This window comes from Poecilia latipinna, unplaced genomic scaffold, assembly GCF_001443285.1.
Source record: "Poecilia latipinna isolate Pla-1442-1.1 unplaced genomic scaffold, P_latipinna-1.0 Scaffold610, whole genome shotgun sequence".
Taxonomy (NCBI): domain Eukaryota; kingdom Metazoa; phylum Chordata; class Actinopteri; order Cyprinodontiformes; family Poeciliidae; genus Poecilia; species Poecilia latipinna.
In genome coordinates this window covers 228,428-248,946 of record NW_015113226.1, presented here as the reverse complement: position 1 = coordinate 248,946, position 20,519 = coordinate 228,428, and the positions used below count along the sequence as shown (strand labels likewise).

Below are 20,519 nucleotides of genomic sequence, written 5' to 3'. Positions count from 1 at the left end.
TAACCACTGGAGTTTTGTTTTTTTTTGTTTTGTTTTTCTCATTTATGCGGTCATAATCTTTGCCAAGTTTGGCATCCAAGGAGATCCATAATGGTTGAGATTTTATAGAGGATCATGAGACAGGACATAGATTTTGTTACAGAAACTAACAGCTTCACCTCTGTTTTTGTGATGGACTTAATGATGTGACACTTTTCCCCATATAACTACCTGCTCTTTATTGAATTCTTGGTCTCAAAATAATTTGTGTTGCTGTAGTTTGTACATATTTCAGTGTGTAATGTGAAGAAGCCAGCCACTGATGACTATGAAATAACTATGGTGTCTAAACTGGTATGACACAAAAGAAGTCCTCTAAATTTGCATAAATGTGGCAGAGGTTTTAGCATCTCTAATACTCTGACGCAAAGCTCCTGTTTTCCCATTGGAGGGTACGTGTGAATGAATTGCACTGAAATCTGTACATTGGGGTGGTGCTTTGGCATCATGTAACAATAAGATTGTAGTATACTGCAATAATTGTATTTTTATTTTTAAATTATTTTCCAAATGCTCTTCATAAGAAGAGCTTTGTTTGGCTTTTTTCTGTAATTTTGTAAATAAAAATGCTGTAGATTAACCTATTAACATTCTGAAAAGGTTGACACTGCTGTTGCTAAAGCAGACGAAATTACAAGTTAGTTACAACATGGATATGTGTTTTATCAAGGTTGGTTCTTAAAATGTTCCTGCTGAGGATGGCTGGGATCCCAGACAAGTTATGTCAAAAAAAAAAAAAAAGTTGTGACTCTTGTATTTTTAAAAACAACTGTTTCAACAAATAAAACTTTGAGTCCATGTGTTTGTTTGTTTTTTCTCTCTCTTTCATGGTTTAGTTTTGATTGCATTATTACAGTTCTTTTCACAGTCCCATCTGGACAAGATTACCAAATCATTCTGCAGGTACCAGCAGCAAACAGCAGATGGCGCCCTAGTCACATTAAAATCCGTTAAAAATTACATGAAACTGAATCCTATGACGCCTAAAATTGTTTCCAAGTGGAGAATTAAGTATAAATAATGGTAAACCTGAAATCTTTTCAACAAGTACAAGTTACAGCATATAATTAGTGGTGGTTCAGTCAAATAGATAAAGATGACATGCTATCTTACAGACAGCCATGAAAGATGGGCAATGAATATCTACAGGTAAGAGATGCTCTTACCTGAACTCCAATATAAAAGTGGACAAAGTTAAAGTTTAGGTATTTTAATCATTTTATATTGAATGAAATTTAACATAAAGTTAAATGAAATTTAACTTCGGAGATGGGAGAAATTTTCCTGTACTTGATCTAACAAAAATGGACATTTTACAAAGCTTAAATAGTACATCAATAATACATGATTAATATTTCTAAAATTAAGATGAATAGACATCCTCATTAAGTGGTGATTTCCTATTGTCAGGTATTGTAACTCATGGTTTAAGGAAACTGCTTAGCATTTTCAACACATTTTAATAGTACTGTTGTGCTGGGCAGGGAAATCAAACTATTCAACTCTGAACATCAAGAATCTGTGGATGTCAGATTACTTTACGGGTAATAAAACATTCACAGAATGAAATAAATGTTTTTACACATTCAGACTTGTTTTCAATCATACATTGATGGACATTTTAGGAATCTGAAAGAAAAAGAACAGGAGCAGTTTGAAGAAGAGTCCAACTGATCAACAGAAAAGTTCCACACTATAAAATACTGTCTGGATAAGAACTTCTTCAGCCTAAACGTTTAGCATGTATCCAAAGTAAAGTGGTGAGTTTATTGAAAGTAAACAAGAAAACAATGGCACCTTTTATTAAAATCACTTTAAATTTCATATCCTGTGGGATGATGTTTTCCTGAAATGTCCACATCTGATCGACTACCTAGGCGTGGTCAGCCCAGGTATCTGATGACGAGGAATATGAAGACGCAGGTCAACAACATGCCTCCAATCATGATGAACTTATCCTGGGTGGCTCGTCTTTCTATTAGTCTCATGACTGTGTTAGAGAGGCCCAACATGTTGGCTACATCCAGCATCTTCTTGTGCGTCCCCTGTGGAGCCAAGAAAAAAAAAAAAAAAAAGCCAGTTAATGACAGCAACAATTATCACATGTTATGACTTCAACAGCTGTAAAGCCGCAGCGCATTGTTCATTATCAGCACTAATTCGTCTAGAGTTTGGGAGAGGGCCAAGCGCCTCCCTGACTCCACCACTGTCAGGAGTTTCTCATGTCTGGACTGCCTGGCTGAGAGTGCTGGTCAACAGCCACACCCTGATAAGAAGAGGCTGAAGCCAAAGCCAGGAAGCCCATCTCCTCCCTGGAAACGAGGACTCACCCACCCGCTCAGAATACCCTTGGTAACAATGACATAATTACTATGGACAGCAGAAACTGGGCCAAGGATATAATTAGCTTCCTCCTTAGATATAACTAGATGAGTTAAATGTTAAAACATTTAAGCTAGCTCAGAGAATCGATTTTGTTGATTAGCACACACCTTGAGAGTTGACCTTTGATCTCTGAGGCCATTGAGGATGCTGCTGCCGCTGCCCAGGAGGTCGTCCATGCCTCGGTGTGCGTTGTGCAGGCTCGTGTTTAACTGTATGGTCTCGTCTATGTGGATGGAGGTGTCTGCATCCTGTTAAAATATATATTTTTTTTTAACTACGCTATATTTAACTAGAGAAATCATATCACTCTATTAAAATACCTTCACCTGCTGTATTTATAGTTCTGTATTTACAACCGCAATTTTCATACTTCATTGGTATTTCATATGACAGAGTAGCACAAAATAACGCATAACTGTGACATGAAAAGATTAAGTATGGATTTGAAAGCTTTTTTTTTTTTTTTAGAAATAAAAATCTGAAAAGTGCAGAACTGATTTTTATGCTTCAACCAGACAACACCAACATATTTTTTGGCGTACATGTGAAGCAGTGTAGATTGATGGCAGCTGACGCTTCACGTATATTTTATCTCCTGCTTCACAATTGCAAAAATGAAACTTAAATGACGGTTTGTGGTTTGTACTATGACAAAATGCGAAAAGGTTTAAGGCTTTGCAAAACCCTACATGTCCTCAATGGAGAAAAAATAATAATGTTAGTGATAATCCAACTGAACTCCTAGTCTTCACTAAACTTCAAATGTTACAATTTGAAGTTTGAGTGTGAGGCTGTATTCAGGCACGTGCAGCTTACATTTGTGGTGAAGGTGCGGCTCAGGAGTTCCTCCCTCTCTCTGTCCTGGGCTTCTCTGGTGTAGCGTCTGTGCTGGAAGTTTTGGAGGGCGGTCCGCAGGTGCTGAACATCGTACTTCAACTGATCCACTCGTCTGATGGAAAAGCAACGCAAAATCCTTTTTTTTTTTTTTTCAGAACCAACACACTAGATTATACAAAGAACTCAAATCAGTTCCTATCACACTTTACTTTTTTTTTTTAACCATCTTCTCCATCTGTAACTATTTCAATAACTATTATAAGACACTATCATTCATGGTGAGTGGCTTTGGAAAAGTATTAAAATTAAATTCATGAAATATTATGTTGTTTATTCCATCACATCATCCTGAAATTCATAGTTTCTGGATAAAGGAGAATTCTTTTGGAGCTCAAATGTGTAAAGAGTCTCTCCCAGGCCCATCCTTATCCTTCACCTAGCTCTTCCTAGAGACCTGCTGGGATCAGAGGAAAGCTCATGGCGAACACTGTCCCCTAGGGCCTGTTTACCCAAGCCAGAGACGAATCTCTGCCCGACGCAGCTGGAACGCTGACGATGACGGGGCTTCAGAGGAAATGTTTTCATAGAGCCACGTCGCCACAGGGCAGCACAGAGCTGTTTTTGTCTTCTGCATCCACCCTGTGCCTTTATGAGATACAGCTTACGCTGTCAGATTTGGGCCTTTTTACGGCAACCAGCAGTTGAATCACTCAACACTCACAGTTTGGCGTTCTGGCGGCGGTTTGGTGGTTCTTTACTGGCCAGGATCTCGAGGCGTTCCAGATGAGTGAAGATCTGGTCGATTCTAGCCTGTAGTTCATTCTCTAACACTTTAAATTGAGAGAAAAAAAAAACATTAGAAGAAAGAAAATAGATGAAAACATTAATGATCACTACACACAAATTTCAGTCACTTTTTACATTGTAATGGGTATTATCATTGGATTTATACTCTTTATTTATTGTTTTAACTTATATTCAGTAGCAATTTTTAAAATAGCTGATATAGCTTTCTGACCCAGCCAGGAGGGAAACAGGGACAGGTAAAAAAACAAAACAAGAAGCCGATTTTTATTTCCAATGAGTAAAGTGGGTGGTTCTGCATTGTGAAAAAACTAAATATTGCTGTGTGATATATATATGTCAACAACAACTAAAAAAAACTTTTAAAAATATATTCTTGAAATCAGGTCAATTTTTGTAGTTGTTAATGTTTTTGTTTTGTTTTGTGTGCTTTTGCTTTTATTTATTTTTCTTACATCCTCTTTTAGGAGAAAATGTAAGTTGATGTCATAGTTTGTGAAGTGTGAAGGGACTGAGGAGGTGGATAGACTGGCTCCCACCCTACTGCTTCCTGTCTCGACCCAGAGCTGATGTGACGGGCACCATCCACAGAAAACAACCCGTCATCTGGGCACTAACCTCTACCAGCGTATCCAAAACATTAACGAGGCGCTACCACAAGGAACTTGTACGGAGAACTTTTAGATAAGGAGGCGGCAACAACACTTCTCTGTTATCTGAATCAGAACAAAATTTATAGGCGAAACTGAATTTAACCGTCGTCGTGATCATACTCACAGTGAACTGATTCGCGGTCTGTCCTTTCCAGGTTTCCCATTTGAGACTGCACCTCCTGGATTTGCCTAATCCAATGCAAATACAGCGTTTAATTGAACAGAAACTGAAATATTAAAATACCAGCGTAAGTGATGTATTTTTCATTACCGTACCAACACACGCTAAAGACATTTTCAAAGTTATTATATGTATTTTGTCAATGAGTTTCCTTTGAAACTGGACCGTTAATTAGGTTGCTAGGTTAGTTACAATACAAAGCTAAGTCAGCTAACAGAGTCGGCACAGTTTTCACAGAAGCTGTCATTACACTCACTTGTTGGTCTGGTGGTAAAGCGTCTCCATTTTTATGGATTCGCTGAAACGCCTTGTGTCCCTTGTTGTATTCCTATCCTTTTTATTTTATCCCTTGTACTCTGACAGGTGGCTAAGCTAGCCAGCTAACGACGAAGCAGTGTGTACACGTCATCAGCAGAGCTTTTGTGTACGGAAATGAGAAAGCGGAAACTGACAGAGATCTAAACAAAAACGAAGAGGTCTCACTCGAACTAGAAAAAAAAATCGTCGTTTTACATTTTTATTTTTTTTAAACTTATCTTCGTCATCACGTCTTGTTAGTAATTATCTATGACAAAATTATGGGAATCTGTTAAGCTTTCCACACTATTGTTTAGAAATGGAGTTATATCCTATCCATCCACATGCTTTTCGTACGTCACTATATTTTGTGCATTTCATTTACTTTTCAGTTCTCGTCACAGTTTCACATTAATAACCTTAGATAAAATGTATCTTTATAATGATCTAAATTATTATTATTTTTTGTACAAATTATGACGAGGAAGCTCAGTGAAGTCCGTGGTCTTTGAGCAATGCACAAGTAAAAATAAAAAATACTTACTTCAAATTTTCAGTTGCATAGCCGCATAAAAAATGTATTTGCCCGTTTTACGAGTTTCTTTTGGCTTTTTCCAAATTTAAATAAAAAACAAAAAAACAAAAATGAAATAAAACCAAATATAATTAAAAGCTACTAAAGCAACCTTTGTCTATGTGAAAAAGTAATTACACTTCATTCATTGTTAAATCATACATTAAAGATGAACCAAATTTTTTACAAGTTCAGTCTGGCTTGATGACTGCCAGAGCTGTAGAATAAAAATATCCTATAAGTAGAACCCGTCTGATGATAAATTGAAAAATTACCATCATTCAGCACCGAAATTCAACAGATGAGAAGGAGCCATATATCTAATAGTTGGGGCGATGTTTCAAAACCATTTTAAAACTTTAGGAGTGAATTTAAAAAACTTGCTACAGGTTATTGCAAATGATTTATGGACATTAATAGCCAAGTTGATTTGATATCCCTTAATAACCAAAATCATTATTTTTTTGTATATACTCAGGTTAATCAGAGATAAAAATTAGCTTGATGACTAAAAAGTCTTTCAAAAATCCTATAACTAAAGAAATAGCTTAGAGGAAGAGCGATGTAAACTGTGAAACCAAGTTTCTCTTTTACTGTCTTTCAGTTCTTTACTATCTTTTCACCACTTTGAATATCAGGCTTTAGGCTACAGTTTCCATTATACTGCATATTCTCTTAAAGGTAAAAGCTGACAGCAATCTTTTTGACCCACAAGTTTCAAGAGTGAAGGCATAATCTGTTGACATGTAGACATGTGACAGGAAAGACTGAGAAAGCATGTCCTGAGGCTAGTTTTTGTCAGCTCTCCTTTACTGGGTCTACTTAGGCTATCCAATTTTTTTTTTTTTTTTCCCACACACAGTTGTCAGAATATTCCTGCTTGTTCATCCAACTTTTCTGCAAGTAAATAAAGACAAACAGGTTGCTAATATCACCTTTTCTTTTTTCTAAAATAATCTCCATGGAGGAATTCAGAGGAAAGAAACATGGTGTATATGAAGTTCTTGGCCACTGACTGTGGGAAAAGAACCATGATTAGATTTCCCGGAATAAGCAGTAAAATTTTCACAATATCTCCTTGGTGATTGAGTAGGAGAAATATTGTCCTGGGGCACTGCCTGGCACCTAAACAAAACCACATCTCAATCACTTCACCCCAGACCTCCGTCACTGTGGTGTCTGGGAGGAAGTGAGTGCACTGGCAGTAAGTAAAGTAAATTCAAGCATCTTTTGACATAATTATCTTCACGAGCTGTCACATGAGCTCCTGTTTACTACCGGTAGCCGTATTTGTTTTCCTCAGTCAGCACAGCAGTCAGAAATGGGGCCCAGACGGTTTTTCCGCGGCGACCTGACCGTACACGAGTTTTATCTTCAGGCGACACACTTCTCGAAAGAGGTCCCTCTCAGCCTACCTCTCATGTCTGAAACCCTGAAATCTGTTCATGCCACTTCTTGCTCCTGCTGTTCAACGTTTTTGATTGTCATAACATTTCCCCGGGGCACTGGTTGGATGTGTGGAGCTTTAACCGGCTGCTTGGAGTAGCGAAAAAGAGGGAGGAAGAAACCCCCTCTGTCAAAGTTTTCCCTGAGATATATGCAGTTGCATTTGGGTCGCAGGGTTCTCTCTGTCTGTCCTTCATGCTTCAGCCCCGAGGAAAGGATGAGATGAGCTTACCGGTGTTGTTCCACACCTGAGCACCACAGGCACAAACTGGGATTCCAGACACCAGGTGTGGAACCTGGATCCGACCCTTCTGACTGACCGAGACCCCCCCCCCCACCACCAGATCTGATATACAAATATTACCATGAAACCTTGAGTATATTGTTTATCTTAAAATAAGGTTGTGCATGAACTAACCCTAACCCTTGAATGCATCTGGATCATCAAAGAATGCTGTTTCTCAGTGCCAGACTTTTGGCCTTTGGGCATCTTTCAGCAAATAAACACAATTTAGTGCTGGATCAGCCCCCCCACCTCCTCCCACCAATCCTGGTTATACAACAGGAGCTAGAAGAAGAAAACCCTCCGCGCACTGGAGACTACAAAGAGTACGTCCTTCAATAACGCTGTTTTGTTCGCTAAGAGAAAATGATATGTTATTGAGTCACTTCTGCACAATATACTTAATGATGTTTTCCAGGCAGAGTAATGCGTCATAACTCTGCAGTTGATTGCCCAAGACAGACAGAATGAAGAAGCCAATTATGAGGAGCGAGATCGCCTTGGGTCAAAAATTTTTGGATACCAGTCATTTTTTGAGGGAGCGTTGATCTTGTCACTCCGCCCCCGAGGGAGATGAGCCACCCGTCTTTGAAGCCGTGATGAGACGCTGAATGAAAGCAAATGAGAGCCTGTCAGATTTGACAGGAGAAACTCATAAGCTCCCAACGTCTTAGTTTGTTGTGCTGGGAACAGGGTCAGAAGGGATGCCACCACCCCCCGACCGCCCACCCAGGAATCTGACTGACCACCCCTGTTGCTTCCCTACCAGGGCAGATGTTCAAAGATAGGCGGATTCATACTGCTAGGAACACTAATATATAGAGATACAAAAATGACCAATAGGCCAGCAATAGTACAGAACCCTAGCAGGATTAGTGTTTAATCCAGGGGTCACAATCCAGTGTCTTGCAACTTTTAGATGTTCTGTATCTCTGCTTAAACACACCTGACTCAAATATCTGGATCATTAGCAATTCTCTTTTATAATTAATTGGAGTCTGATGAGATAATTTAGCCACTTAATTCAGATGTGTATAGGAGCAGGGGCTTGTCCTTCTGAACTAGACTGGATTTTGAGACCCCAGCTTTAATTTACCTTAATCCTCACTCTACTTTATGCTGTATTTTCTATGTAACACCTTCTTGGAATCATCCTGATGGATAAATACCATTTTATACAAAAGTTTTATTCATTTGCAATGTTTTTATTGTTTCTTTGAGCCTTGGACATATTAAATAATTTTCTTCTGTAAAGGAGAGAAACTACGAAAGTACTCAAAAATACCACTACCACTACCTTAAATGTAGGTAGTGGGTAGGGGTTTTTCTGAAGGAAAAACCCCTACCCCTTCTCCTAATAGGGTTCTTAAACTTCATCTGCTTGACTCTGGATTAAATAATAAGATTCTTTATAACTTTCTAAGGTGATAACCAGTGGTGTCTTTCCTTTTGTCAGAATAAAGACAAAATGAAAGACACCACTGGTTATCACCTTAGAAAAAAAGAATAATGTTGCTATCCCACCTGCGACATGCAGATTTCCTACGATAACAGATGCTCTCCACCGCCAAAGCTTGCTGACAGCTCGCAGGGCCGGGGACATAAACAGCGCATCACTGGACCTTCCCTGCCTGACAGCTTCCTGGTCACCATCATTAAGTCCTGTGTGTGTGTCAGTTTGCCTGTGGCTCACGAAGCTCAAAAGACTTAACACTTCGACAACACATTACTGTATGGTTGCATCCTTTAGTGACAGTGACGGCTTAATTGCGAGCGCTCATCAGCGCCGCGCCAAGATGGCACGCTTGTGTAGCTGTAGAGATTACGTATAATCCCAGACTTATTTTTCCAAGATGTTGCTGGTTGAGGAGAACACATCGCTCTGGCCTCTATCAGTGTTTTTCCTCCCACATTGTTGATGTGAGAAAGTTTTATTTTGCCTGTGATGGAGGTCAAAGTTTTTGTGGCCATGTGTGAGAAAAACCAAGTGGAGTGCCATACATTGAGCAAGGGGGAGTAAGTTATGAAGGTGCACAAGGTCTTACATGTCCTATCACAGTGGAGGTCTTGGGAGCTGTACTGTTAAGGCTGCAGGTGTTCCTGTTGAATGGCATGGGAACAGACTCCTCCAGGAGATTCTCAGTAGGGAAGGAAGTGAGGGGCGCTCGCCGGTCGTTTCAGTAGGGATGAAACAAACATTTACAGGAATATTGTCCCAGAAAATCTGAAACAGATTCTTCTTTTGATTTATTTCTGCTCTAAAACAATGCGTAAAAAGGCTAACTCTCTAAAGCCAAGCATTAAATATTAATCTTTATGCAGGCTTTTTATCTTTACTTGCAGTCCTTTTAGCAATTTATCTTCACCCCAGTGGAACATTTGTAAAGAATTCAACCCAAGATAACTTTCACTTCTCTAACGTTGAGCTAAGCAGTTCTTCTTCTTTTTTTTTTCTTACCTCTCATGCACTCATAGTTTTGTGTTTACCAACTTTGGTACAGGTACATGAAAAAGAATGCATATTCTAACATTTTTTTTCTCTTTTTTTATGTGTGCATGAGGTTTTCTGTATGTCTACAAATCTCTAAGAAAAAACACATTCCACTGCAATAACAGCTGCAGATATTTTGGATTATGTCTTTGCCAGCTTTGCACATATCGACTGGAGACTGGATGGAGAGCGTACACGGACACAAATTTGTATGTCTGTCTCAAAATTCTTGATTATATTTACGTCTGGACTTTGACTAGGCCAAGCTGCCATGTTATTATTCCTTGTTCTAAACCATTCCCTTGTAGCTCTGGCTGTATTTTTAGGCTTATTTCCCTGCTGGAAGCTCAACTAATCTAAAGTGTTTTGTAGCCTCCTCCTCCAGGATTATCCTGTATTTAGCTTCATCTATCTTACTTTGACCAGCTTCCCTGGTCAGAGTTGATGGTAAGATCAGCTCTTCTTTCTGGTGAAGAAAACTCTGCAGCCACCACAGTTTGAGGAAATGTCTAGTGTTAACTTTCTTCCGCAAATTGTTGTTTACAAATAAACCAAAAATCTTTCATTTTGTTTTCATCTGATTAGAGTTGGTGCCTATCTCCAGCTGTCAGTGGGTGAACACGTACACGTTGGAGAAATCTGATTTGAATTATGGAAATTTGACTATATTCAGAATGTTTAAAAATGATTTATTTGAGAGCAAACCTGTTAATGATCGATAAAGTTAACAGCATTGGGTACTGAGAAGCCATTTCTTAACCGAGTGGAAAAACATGAAATTATTACGTTTTCTGTTCATCAGGAAGTGTTATCCATTCCTGTATGGACCTACATTTAAAAAAGCAGGTCCTATAAATTTTAGGTGCTCAAAAATCCATTCTAAAAATATCTAATATTATTATTATTACATTATTCTGTAAATTATTAAAAAAAAACAAACATAAAAACAAGTCATACCCTAAGGATATTGTTTCATGTTAAACTTTTGATCCAGTAAGCTTGAGGCTTGTTAAAATAAAACCTTGCTCTTGATATGCAAGCCAGGCATGAAATTATCATACTAAATATGCTCGCTTACATTATCATCATCACATTTGCTTTTTTTTTTTTTTTTCCCAACTTCAAATACAGATCCATCTTTAAAGCTGCGTTGTCTAATCAGTTAAGTCTAATCAGTCATCAGCCACAGCGAGGACTTAAGGTCCAATCACCCCAACCTCAGAGATACCTCCACCTTCACCTCCTCCCGTACAGGTATGCACTCAGCCTCGTTGTAGCTCTAGGCAGTGCATGTTCTTGTTGTGGGTTGAGCAAATGCATTACTCATTTCACATTCCAAATTCCTACCCTGTGCTGTATTCACAACTCTCCGACCTGTGCTCTTTTCCTTTTCTTTTTTTCTCCTCACCGAATGTATTTCTTCTCTTCGTAATTATTTCATCATTAATTTGTTAATGCGGAGTAAGGCCGTGGGGTTTAAAGCGCTAGGAGGGTGGGGATTGACCTGAGGCTACCTGGTTCTGATTACAAGACGGAGGCTGCTCTTTGTGTCCTTGAGCAAAATGTCGTCCAAGCCTCCTACGCCTCATTTAACATCTACTGTTCTTACACAAATGAGTGATGTATAAACCTGAAGGCTACGCGAGTTGGAATGGAAAAAAATAAAAATTGCTTCAGTTTAACAATGCATAATTTTGTGCATATCTGAATAGACATCCAAACGCTGGTTTAAAAATTCATCCCAACTCTTCGAGAGATTACGCTGGTCAACTTCGTAACCTTTACTTGAACCGAACCCCCCCAGAGTCGTCCTACGTTTTAAAAATTACAATGTCTCAGGGTGGCATCGGAGGCTCCGGCAGGCCGCCTGCAGCCCACACCCACAGAGGAAAACCTCACTACAAACACACTCTCGTATATCACTCCTGCTGAAGTGACCGCAGGTGTGCGCCGGGCACGTATGCTCGTGCACATATGCAAAAAGCCTCTCTGCCCTCACCCGTCTCCACGTCCAGACTGCACCCCTGCTCTGCCTAACCCCACCTTGGAGATTGTGTGCGTGTGAATTCAGCTCTGGATTCGGTCAAACCCATTGCAGCACCACCCCCTCCACTTGGGGCAGCGAGGGAAATGAAGGCTTTAGGAGTTTATTATAAAATCACAAGAGCAGCGGCAGGGGATAGGCCTCCCGGGGCTGCAAAACATCCCTCCTCATCCCTCCGTCCTCATCTTCTTCTCTCAAGCCCTTCAATATATCAAACTTCAGTCCAGTGTACTGTCTGTGACACGCTCCTGTGTCTCATTTCATTTTCTTACCTGCAGCTCTGCTTAGAGAAATGCAGCTTTTTTTTTTAATACAATGCATTCTTGTTGAATAAAGTTAAATATTGATCTGCAATATTCTTGTATGAAAAGTTAATATGGTGAGTCAATTGTGTGGCAATATGAACTCGTTTGACCTCAGACCAACAGTGAATTCATAACTTACCTGAGGTATTAAATTCATTTTTGAACAAAAAGTCCAAAGGGTCATGCAGAAATTAGATGCTACACTGAGTTGCTGTATAACCCAAGTCATCCATGAAGGTTTATATGTTGAATGCAATCTACCCTCACAAAGAATGTTTTGCAAGATTCTGGCTTAGTATTGTCTATTGTGAGGATCTGCAACCTTCACAATCCGAAGAGACACTTCTGCCATCACTCCCGCTATATGAAGCTAACTTTCTCTGAAGTTATGAAGAAAAACTGTTGAAAGTCCAACGAGCCACTTGTGGGCCAGGAGCCGCAGGTTGCAAAACCCAGGTCTATTGCAGTGCAGAGTAATATAAGAATTGCTGCAGCCTTATGAAAGTAATGCTGCAGCAGAAAAGCCTTGGACTCTTTGGAGCTGTTGTTTCTTTTCTGAGGTTATTATTAACAAAGCTTTCAAAGATGCAAACTGCATACAGAAAGAGGCAGTTCAAGAATTGAACCCTGGTTGTTTTTGTTGCGAGACATCAGTGCTAATCAACTGCTCAAACCTTGATTTTAGTATGCAAATAATAACATTACCCAGTGCTGTATTTTTCATAAACATATGTTGACAATAAAACAAAAGCTGATTAACATATGGGGAGAACTATTGTGGACCGTAAAGACTTAAGTTCAAATAAAGTGCATTAGAACATCATAGCTCTATAAATATTTCTTTCCTCCCACTGTAGAACAGATCTTAATAAATCTGTCAATTTTAGTATGCCTTGTCCCTCTTCACAAATGTCTTCTCTGGGTTTTATTTTTCTACCATTTTTCTAAAATCCATGTAGCATTCTCACACCCGGTCAAAATATGTTGCTGTAGGTATACAGTGCATAATACAAAAGAACGTCCTTGAAGGAAATACTGAAAAACGTCATTTATGAAAAGAGAAATGACAAAATTGGTTATAACCAACATAGCTTTAATAAACAGTGCCATTGTGCATCTTGTGATATCACCACAAGTGCTTGTGAAAGCCTGTTTTTGGCAAACTAGATTTGATCTTGATCAAACAAGGATTTGCAAATAAAATGACAAGTTAATTTTTTGGTGGCAAAGAGTCTCTAAAGATAAATGCATAACTTTGAAAAAAAGGGGGGAAAAACGTAACCCTTTTGTTGCACAGATAAATTTAGCAACATCTGATTCTTTGATGGTTTTTTTTGCAATAAAATCAAAGAATTCAAAGTGTCAAGAGTAACAATAAAAAGTATAGTTTGAAAATAAGGAGATCATTTGCAGCAAATCCCTGAAGGCAAAGAATTGTATAACTTTGTTTGTCTGATGACATCAATGTTAAATATTAATTCAGATGGTTCTGTTCAGTTACCAAGTATTTCAAGTAGCCGTTTCACTCCTACTTGAGTAATTTCTCGCATACTTTCACTTGAGCAAAAATAATGTTGAACCTGTGCAACTATTACCTCTGCTTTTTATGTATATCCATAAGGAATATTTGAACTTATTGCACTGCAGTGCAAGAGGTCTCAAGCTGATGTTTTAATAAGGAATAATGCGCATAATCACCACAATTAGAGAGCAACATCAAAAGCGCAAGAGTGTGCTTTAAATACTCCACACAATGGGCCCCTGTGTGCAGATGCACTCATGCAAACGGCTGGAAAGTTATGATTCCCGGGTAATAGGATGTAAACTGTTCATGTCGCGTTTGTGGGGCGGCCCATTGTGTGCGATCTGGGGGTCAAGCAATCCACCGAGTCATCATCCTTGTCATCATCGTCATTAAGATTGTCATCATAGTTGGTGTGTTGGCCAGAGGCAGAACACCTGTATGCATGTCTTCCACTCCCCCCACCCCCCATTCACCCACTAACCCCTTTGCCTTTTACTTTGTGGTTGACGGCGATGAAGAGAGACCACAGCGTTTTCAGATGAAAAGGAGGGCAGGGCGCCATTAGCAGGAAATGGTTTTTGCTCAATAGACGCAGAGCACCAAGCAGCAGGCAGGTGGATTCAGCTCACTTCTTTCCTGCGTGGGGCCTCTAAGGTTTGTGCGCGGCTGGACGCAACCGAACCAGACACAGCAAAACACACGAGCCTTACAAATGTATGTCTTTTTTTTTTATTAATCGTATTTTGTTTTAAATAATAATAATAAAAAAAAGTTTAAAGCAACAAAGTTTCAAAACAAAAACGTAAAAAAAAAAAACAAAAAAAAAAAACAATTACACATAATTCCACATTCAAAGAACCTGCACAGACATCTAAAATATATTTCAACCAAATGCAGAGGGAAAGACATGTATCTACAGAGAAGAAAACTCTGCATAGCTCATAAATCTTACTGATATTTGCCAAAAGTTGAAGTGAGGTAGAAAAATTACAACTCCACATTGTCAGACGCCTGGAGCCCCGATGTGAGTTATATTCATAGCTCATCTGCAGTTCAGAGGCAGTCCAATGAAGCATGAAACGACCCAATAAAAACAGACACTCTGGGGTCCAGCGTGCACTTTCGACCTGCACACATGGACGCTGAGCTGGATGCAAGGCGGGTGGGGAGGAGGGGGGGGGGAGTAAACGTGGTCATTTTCTTTGATTAGCAATTAGGGAAAATACGGAGCGTGACTGATTCACTTCAAAGGCATGCAGAACAAAGATGCGGCTAATTTGGACTCTAAAGAGCAAATATTCTGATTTAATTTTACACTTGAAAGTATAGAAAAATGTATACTTCTGTAAATACCTACAATTAGAAAAAAAAAATAAACAGAACTACCATGATCCCCAAATTAAGTTGGATTTCAAAGAGAGTGGTCAGCTTTTCCAGCAGTGTGCTAATCTCCCTTTGTTCTCAACAGCACATTTCCATAGACATTTCCATAAGAGCAACTGAAAACACAAAGCTTCTTTCTGTACACGATAACCCTGTTAATGCACATAATAAGGTACGTCAGTGGTGCAAGCCACCATAAAGCTTCCAGTGATTCTATCTAGGCATGTGAGACCCCAGCATCAATAATTCATTTGGTATAATATGTAGCAAGAGCAACTTAAGTGCTTTTACTCAGAACAGAACTTTAAAAGTTCCCCACAGCAGTCAGAGACAGGCAGGCGGAGTCGTCTTTAACTCCTTTACAGCCTTTTTGGCAATACTTGATTACAAGATTTAATGCATAAAGCAGCAGTATGCGAGGCACAGAAAGTGGCACAATAAATAGTAAAATATGGGAGGCCGAATACCACATCAATCAGTCAGTGTCAGAGTTCATACTGCTGGTATGATCCAGTCTGGTTCCCATTTTGAGGATCTTGATTCCCTCTTTTGTAGAAAAAGTGAGATTTCAGTGCATCCAGCTAAGGAGAAGTAGAGTAGTCTGGAAACATCATCATCTATTGTCATCATAATCTGATGATTACCAAAGAACCAACAATATTCGTAGTGGCACATTAGTGTTTTTCTCCCAAAATATCATGCAAGTCTTAAGTGATATTTGCAAACACATGCTTTGACGTGACATTCTGCAGTGGAGTGCCCACGAAGGTAAGAGTTTTATCTTTTTTTTTCTTTTTTTTTTTCTCCCCGCTGCTTCAGTCGGATCATCACCTTTATCCAAATGTTTGTTTATGCGTTCTTGCAGGTGTACACCTCCTCTTCCCTCACACATGTCTGGCACTCCACGTGGCAGCACCAGCGCACCTGGCAGTGGCAGGACAGGCTGGTGAGCCGCATGGCCGTGTTGTAGCCGCGTCCACAGCACAGACTCTGACAGCTGGTGTCCTTGGTGCACGACCGGCCCCCCGTGCCCGGCGAGTAGCGGGAGGGCCTGCAGAAGCTGGGGGAGTCCTCCAGGTAGACCAGGTCGGTGTTGCGGGGGCTCTGGCCGTGGCGTCTGGGCCCGGCGAGCTCAGTCTCTCCCGTGGCCGTGTTGGTGACGCTCAACACCCTCACGGCGTTGTCGTATCTATACTTCAGCAGCCGCCCAGTGTCATGGAAAGGGGACAGCTGCTTCCAGCAAGTCCGTACGGCACAGGAGCCGGAGACTCCGTGACATTTGCAGGTTGTCTTCAGCCCACTCTTCACTGCCTGAGATAGGAGGGACACAAAGAGAGAAATGTCAACTCTTTCAGTTTGATTCATTACCTGCGTTCTTATCTGAGGAATCTATCTGGCTGGAGAGACAGTTTCCTGTGGGGTGGGTTAAGGTTTAGCGGAGATGAGGCAGTCGCTTTTCCTTGGTTTAAAAATTTCGACATAATGGATTGAGGGGAGCTGTTTAGCTTGTCGTATTTCATTTGCTCCGCATTTCTCATTCGGACAGCTCTTGAAATTTCTTTCCTCAATGTGTTGAAACTAGCTCTGTCTGTCTCCCTTCTGTCTCGTTCGCCTGAGGCAGAGGTGACAAGAAGAACAGACTGGGGAATCTCTCCGCCCAGTTTCTAGTACATGCATGCTCATGGAAAAAAGAGATGAGAAATTTCTATATAGGAAAAAAAAATAAATAAATAAAAACACCAATAAAGATCAACTGCTTGTAGACAGTGCACCTTGTAAACACAGATTTTAATATATTATGAATAGGAAGGAAAATTACACTGTTTTCTAATAAAAAAATAAAAAAAAACTGAAAAGCTTGGCCAGGATTTGTATACAGTCCGATAAAAGACAATACTTTGTAAAACTTTTCAGTTACAGTTGCAAGCCTTTTGGGTTTTATCTCTGTCTGTGCAACAGCTCCAAACAATTTTGCACATCTAGAGATTGTTTTTTTTTTTTGCTCATCTCTTTTTGTAAAACAGCTCAAACTCAGTCAGAAAACACTGGCAAACATCAAGCTTTAAGTCTTGCCAATTGAACGTAGTTCTACTTTAGCACATTAATGAGTTCTGATTGAATTGTAGTTTGGGTTGCTGCGCTGTAATGGAAGTGCAGTGTTAATTTTTCATGACTCGTAGTGTTTTGCACGAAGCCCAAAAAGTGCAACATCAATCCAATCAGAGCAGAACTCCTTCTTCAACTTGTGTGATGCACCTTACATTGGAGGTGGCAAGCTTTAAATGAGCTTTCCTATGACTTTTTTTTTAACAATAGCTTTCTTCTTTCTAAATTCAAGATTTGTGTAGTGAACACAGTTGATGACTGTCTTTTTAACATATTTTACCACCTGAGCTGTGGATGTTGGCTGCTCCTCCAGAGTTTCCAAGGGCAAATGGCCACTGTTTGGTAATTTTGCATTTGTGCTCAGTTAGCTATATACAGTAAAGCTTGAAATATTGTTCCATAATACTTTAATAAACATTCACATACTTTTTTCACATTAACAGCTTTCTGCAGATGACTAGTTGCTCTGTATTTTAGTTAGGAGTATCAGAGTAATGAGGCAAATAAATGACACACATCTCAGATGTACGGAAGCGCATTGCTATCATGCAGTAAAAAAAATTTTTCGATCGCTATCTCGTTATAACGAGTTACGTATCTCGTTTTAACGAGATAGCGATCGAAAAATTTTTTTTACTGCATGATAGCAATGCGCTTCCGTACAGATGTGCATTTGTAGATTTGACATCTTTTTTTTTTCATTTCACCTTCATGCACCACTTTGTATTGATCGCTCACATCAAAACTGAATTAAAAAAAATGCTCTAAAGCTTGTTGTTGTGACTTAACAGAAGGGGAGGTTTATTCACACTTTTTCAAGGCTCTGTATGGGATTTCTTCACTCAGCTTGATGGTCAGTGATTGGAGTGTGATCAGTCAGGCTGAGAGCTGCCGTTGTGGAGAGGGGACAGAGATAGGTCAAGCTAAAAAAGCCAGAGGGCTCCAGTGGGTTGAAAAGTTCTATCCAGGTCCTCCCTCCCTGCACAGGTATGAATGCCCCCGAGGGGCTTCTAAACACCATTACTGTGAGCTGAGTGGTCTACAGCCTCTTGTGTTTTTTTTTTTTTTTTTTTTTTCGTAAACTCGGCCGCTGGACTCTCTTTGGCGACAACAGTGTAAAACTTTTAGCTCACTTGAGATGAGATAAGATAGAGTTCATCCTGTTTTGCCTTTCGGTTCCTCCGACAGACTTGTCTTTTTAGGTGCGAGCCACAGGAGATGCACCCCGAGGCTCCCTATTTTCAGAGTGGTGGTTATGAACATTAGGTGGATTTATGAAGAGCACAGTGATCCAGTAAGTGGAAAAAAATGCTTGCTCGTATATTAAAAAGAGGCCACGGTTATAATCGCTCTCTCCGACATGAGACCTTTAATTTTCTGTTGGCCCGCACAGCAAGCTTTATCATGCCTGAGAACACCTGGCTCCAATGATCCCACAGCCATGTTGTCTCCTTGCTGCACTGCCTCACCCACCCAGGTCAAAACATGGAAGCAAATGCAAGGGGGAATTGGTGGAGGGGGTGTTTTTTTGTTGTTTTTTTTTGACTGGAAGCTTCAAAACCAAACGGGCGAAGTCTAAAGTTGTCAGCATCAGGTTTAATTGACAGGTGAAATTGCAGCCCAACTTAAAGGAAACAATACATTTACACAAACACATTTTATTTTAAGCACTCACCCGGATGCCGACGTTGATGTTGTGGGCATCGACCTGCGCCCTGAGGTCTTTGCTGACCCTCTTTTGGCCGAGGAACTTTTTGAGGAACTTGGTGCTGTATTTCAGGTTGTCTCCGCAGACCCCCCATTGCCACGCTTCTCTGTGCTGGATCCCGGGGGAGTCGTCACACGTGCACCTCTCCATCCGGCCTGAGCTGCAAGCTTTGGCGAGTGCATGGGTTAGTGCAGCGGAGGACACGGCCAGAAGGAAGGCGGTCTCCTTAAATGCTGGATTCAAAGAAAAGAAAGAAAAAAAAGGCACCAAATGGTTAAATAACTCTGCTGCCAGTGATACATAAAAAACATCTTCAACAGCCGTTTTATGTTTGTGGCAGTAATTGTCAGTGGATCTAATCCAAAAAATGTGTTTTCTTTCCAATAATTAAGCAATTAACCCGGCGTGTTTACAAAAATCTCACTACGTTGTCATGGTTTACAACAACCTCAGGAATCCTGTGCGCTTTCTTGTGTCAAAACTTCTCCTCTGACCTCTTCTTGCGGCTCTGCACTGTTATTTTGCTTCCCCCAAAGTCGTCACCAGTGTATATTTTCATCTAATTAATTGTTATTTTGACTAGGAAGGATTTTCCCAGATGAAAGTGGGTAATCACACCACCCTTTTCCTCTGGGAATGGGCATTTTCCCGAGATAAAAATAACCGCAGGGCTCAAGCACTCTCCACGTCGTTTGCCACATTTCTTGGCGCTCTACTCCCTCATTACCTCTGTGCTGACCTGTTCATGTTCTCCCACACAATGATATCCATATGCATAAAGTCTGGACCGTCCTACAGGATTTTTTTGTGTGCACAGCAGATCTGCAACTCATTTTAAAACGTTATCCAATGCAGTTTAATGTGTAGCTTATTAATTGTTTCAAAAGTCATGCAGAATAGATTTTAAGAAGGAAAATGCAATATAACTGCCAGCGTGAATTGCTTCTTACCTGTGGTCAAAAGTTTAAAGTTCATACAAGGGAAAAGAAAGTCTTAACTTTGCATATCATACAATAAAAACAAAAATGATGCTTGACATTGCACTTCACAAGATTTTATGTAAAATTCTGGTAAAGGAGGCATCATGTGAGGCTTGTGACTACATGCACTGATAAAAACCATCAATTTAGATTTTATTAGAGTAAGCAGACATGCAAGTTTGATTATATGCTTTTGCAATGCTGCAGCCGGTGGTAAGTTTACTCCGTGTTTTTGCACACTTATTCTTGCAGATTACCCTCTGTTTGGAAAAAAAAGTCATCAGCCAGATTTTACACACACACACACACACACACACACACACCCACACACACACACACACACACATATATATATATATATATATATATATATATATATATATATATATATATATATATATATATATATATATATATATATATATATATATATATATATATTAATATCTCACCACTTTAATTTTTACCATGTTTGTTG

The 20,519-nt window shown here is 39.8% G+C and overlaps 2 protein-coding genes across 2 annotated transcripts in view; both read right to left on the bottom strand.

Moving 5' to 3' along the window:
- Positions 1-31: 31 nt before the first annotated feature.
- On the bottom strand, positions 32-5,344 carry gosr2 (golgi SNAP receptor complex member 2). Its single transcript, XM_015042988.1, has 6 exons — positions 5,156-5,344; positions 4,843-4,907; positions 3,983-4,091; positions 3,241-3,373; positions 2,532-2,672; positions 32-2,084 (listed from the first exon to the last, which is right to left on the bottom strand). Exons 1-6 carry the CDS (start codon positions 5,182-5,184, stop codon positions 1,923-1,925), a joined length of 639 nt encoding a protein of 212 aa, XP_014898474.1. The 5' UTR covers positions 5,185-5,344; the 3' UTR covers positions 32-1,922.
- A 10,685-nt stretch (positions 5,345-16,029) lies between these two features.
- Positions 16,030-20,519, bottom strand: part of wnt9b (wingless-type MMTV integration site family, member 9B) — an 8,750-nt gene continuing 4,260 nt past the window's right edge. Inside the window, exons 3-4 of the mRNA XM_015042985.1 lie at positions 19,029-19,294; positions 16,030-16,558 (exon numbers count right to left, since the gene is read on the bottom strand). Of these exons, the coding sequence (XP_014898471.1) occupies positions 16,097-16,558; positions 19,029-19,294 (728 nt within the window). The 3' untranslated portion in view covers positions 16,030-16,096. The remainder of the gene's footprint in view (positions 16,559-19,028; positions 19,295-20,519) is intronic.

What these genes read in the sequence shown, in the direction of transcription:
- gosr2 (XM_015042988.1), bottom strand. Translation starts at nt 5,184, where the DNA reads ATGGAGACGCTTTACCACCAGACCAACAA. An exon ending in CTTTACCACCAGACCAACAA is followed by an intron (nt 4,908 to 5,155) that starts GTGAGTGTAATG and finishes GCATTGGATTAG; the next exon opens with GCAAATCCAGGAGGTGCAGT. An exon ending in ATCAAAGGTCAACTCTCAAG is followed by an intron (nt 2,085 to 2,531) that starts GTGTGTGCTAAT and finishes TTGGCTCCACAG; the next exon opens with GGGACGCACAAGAAGATGCT.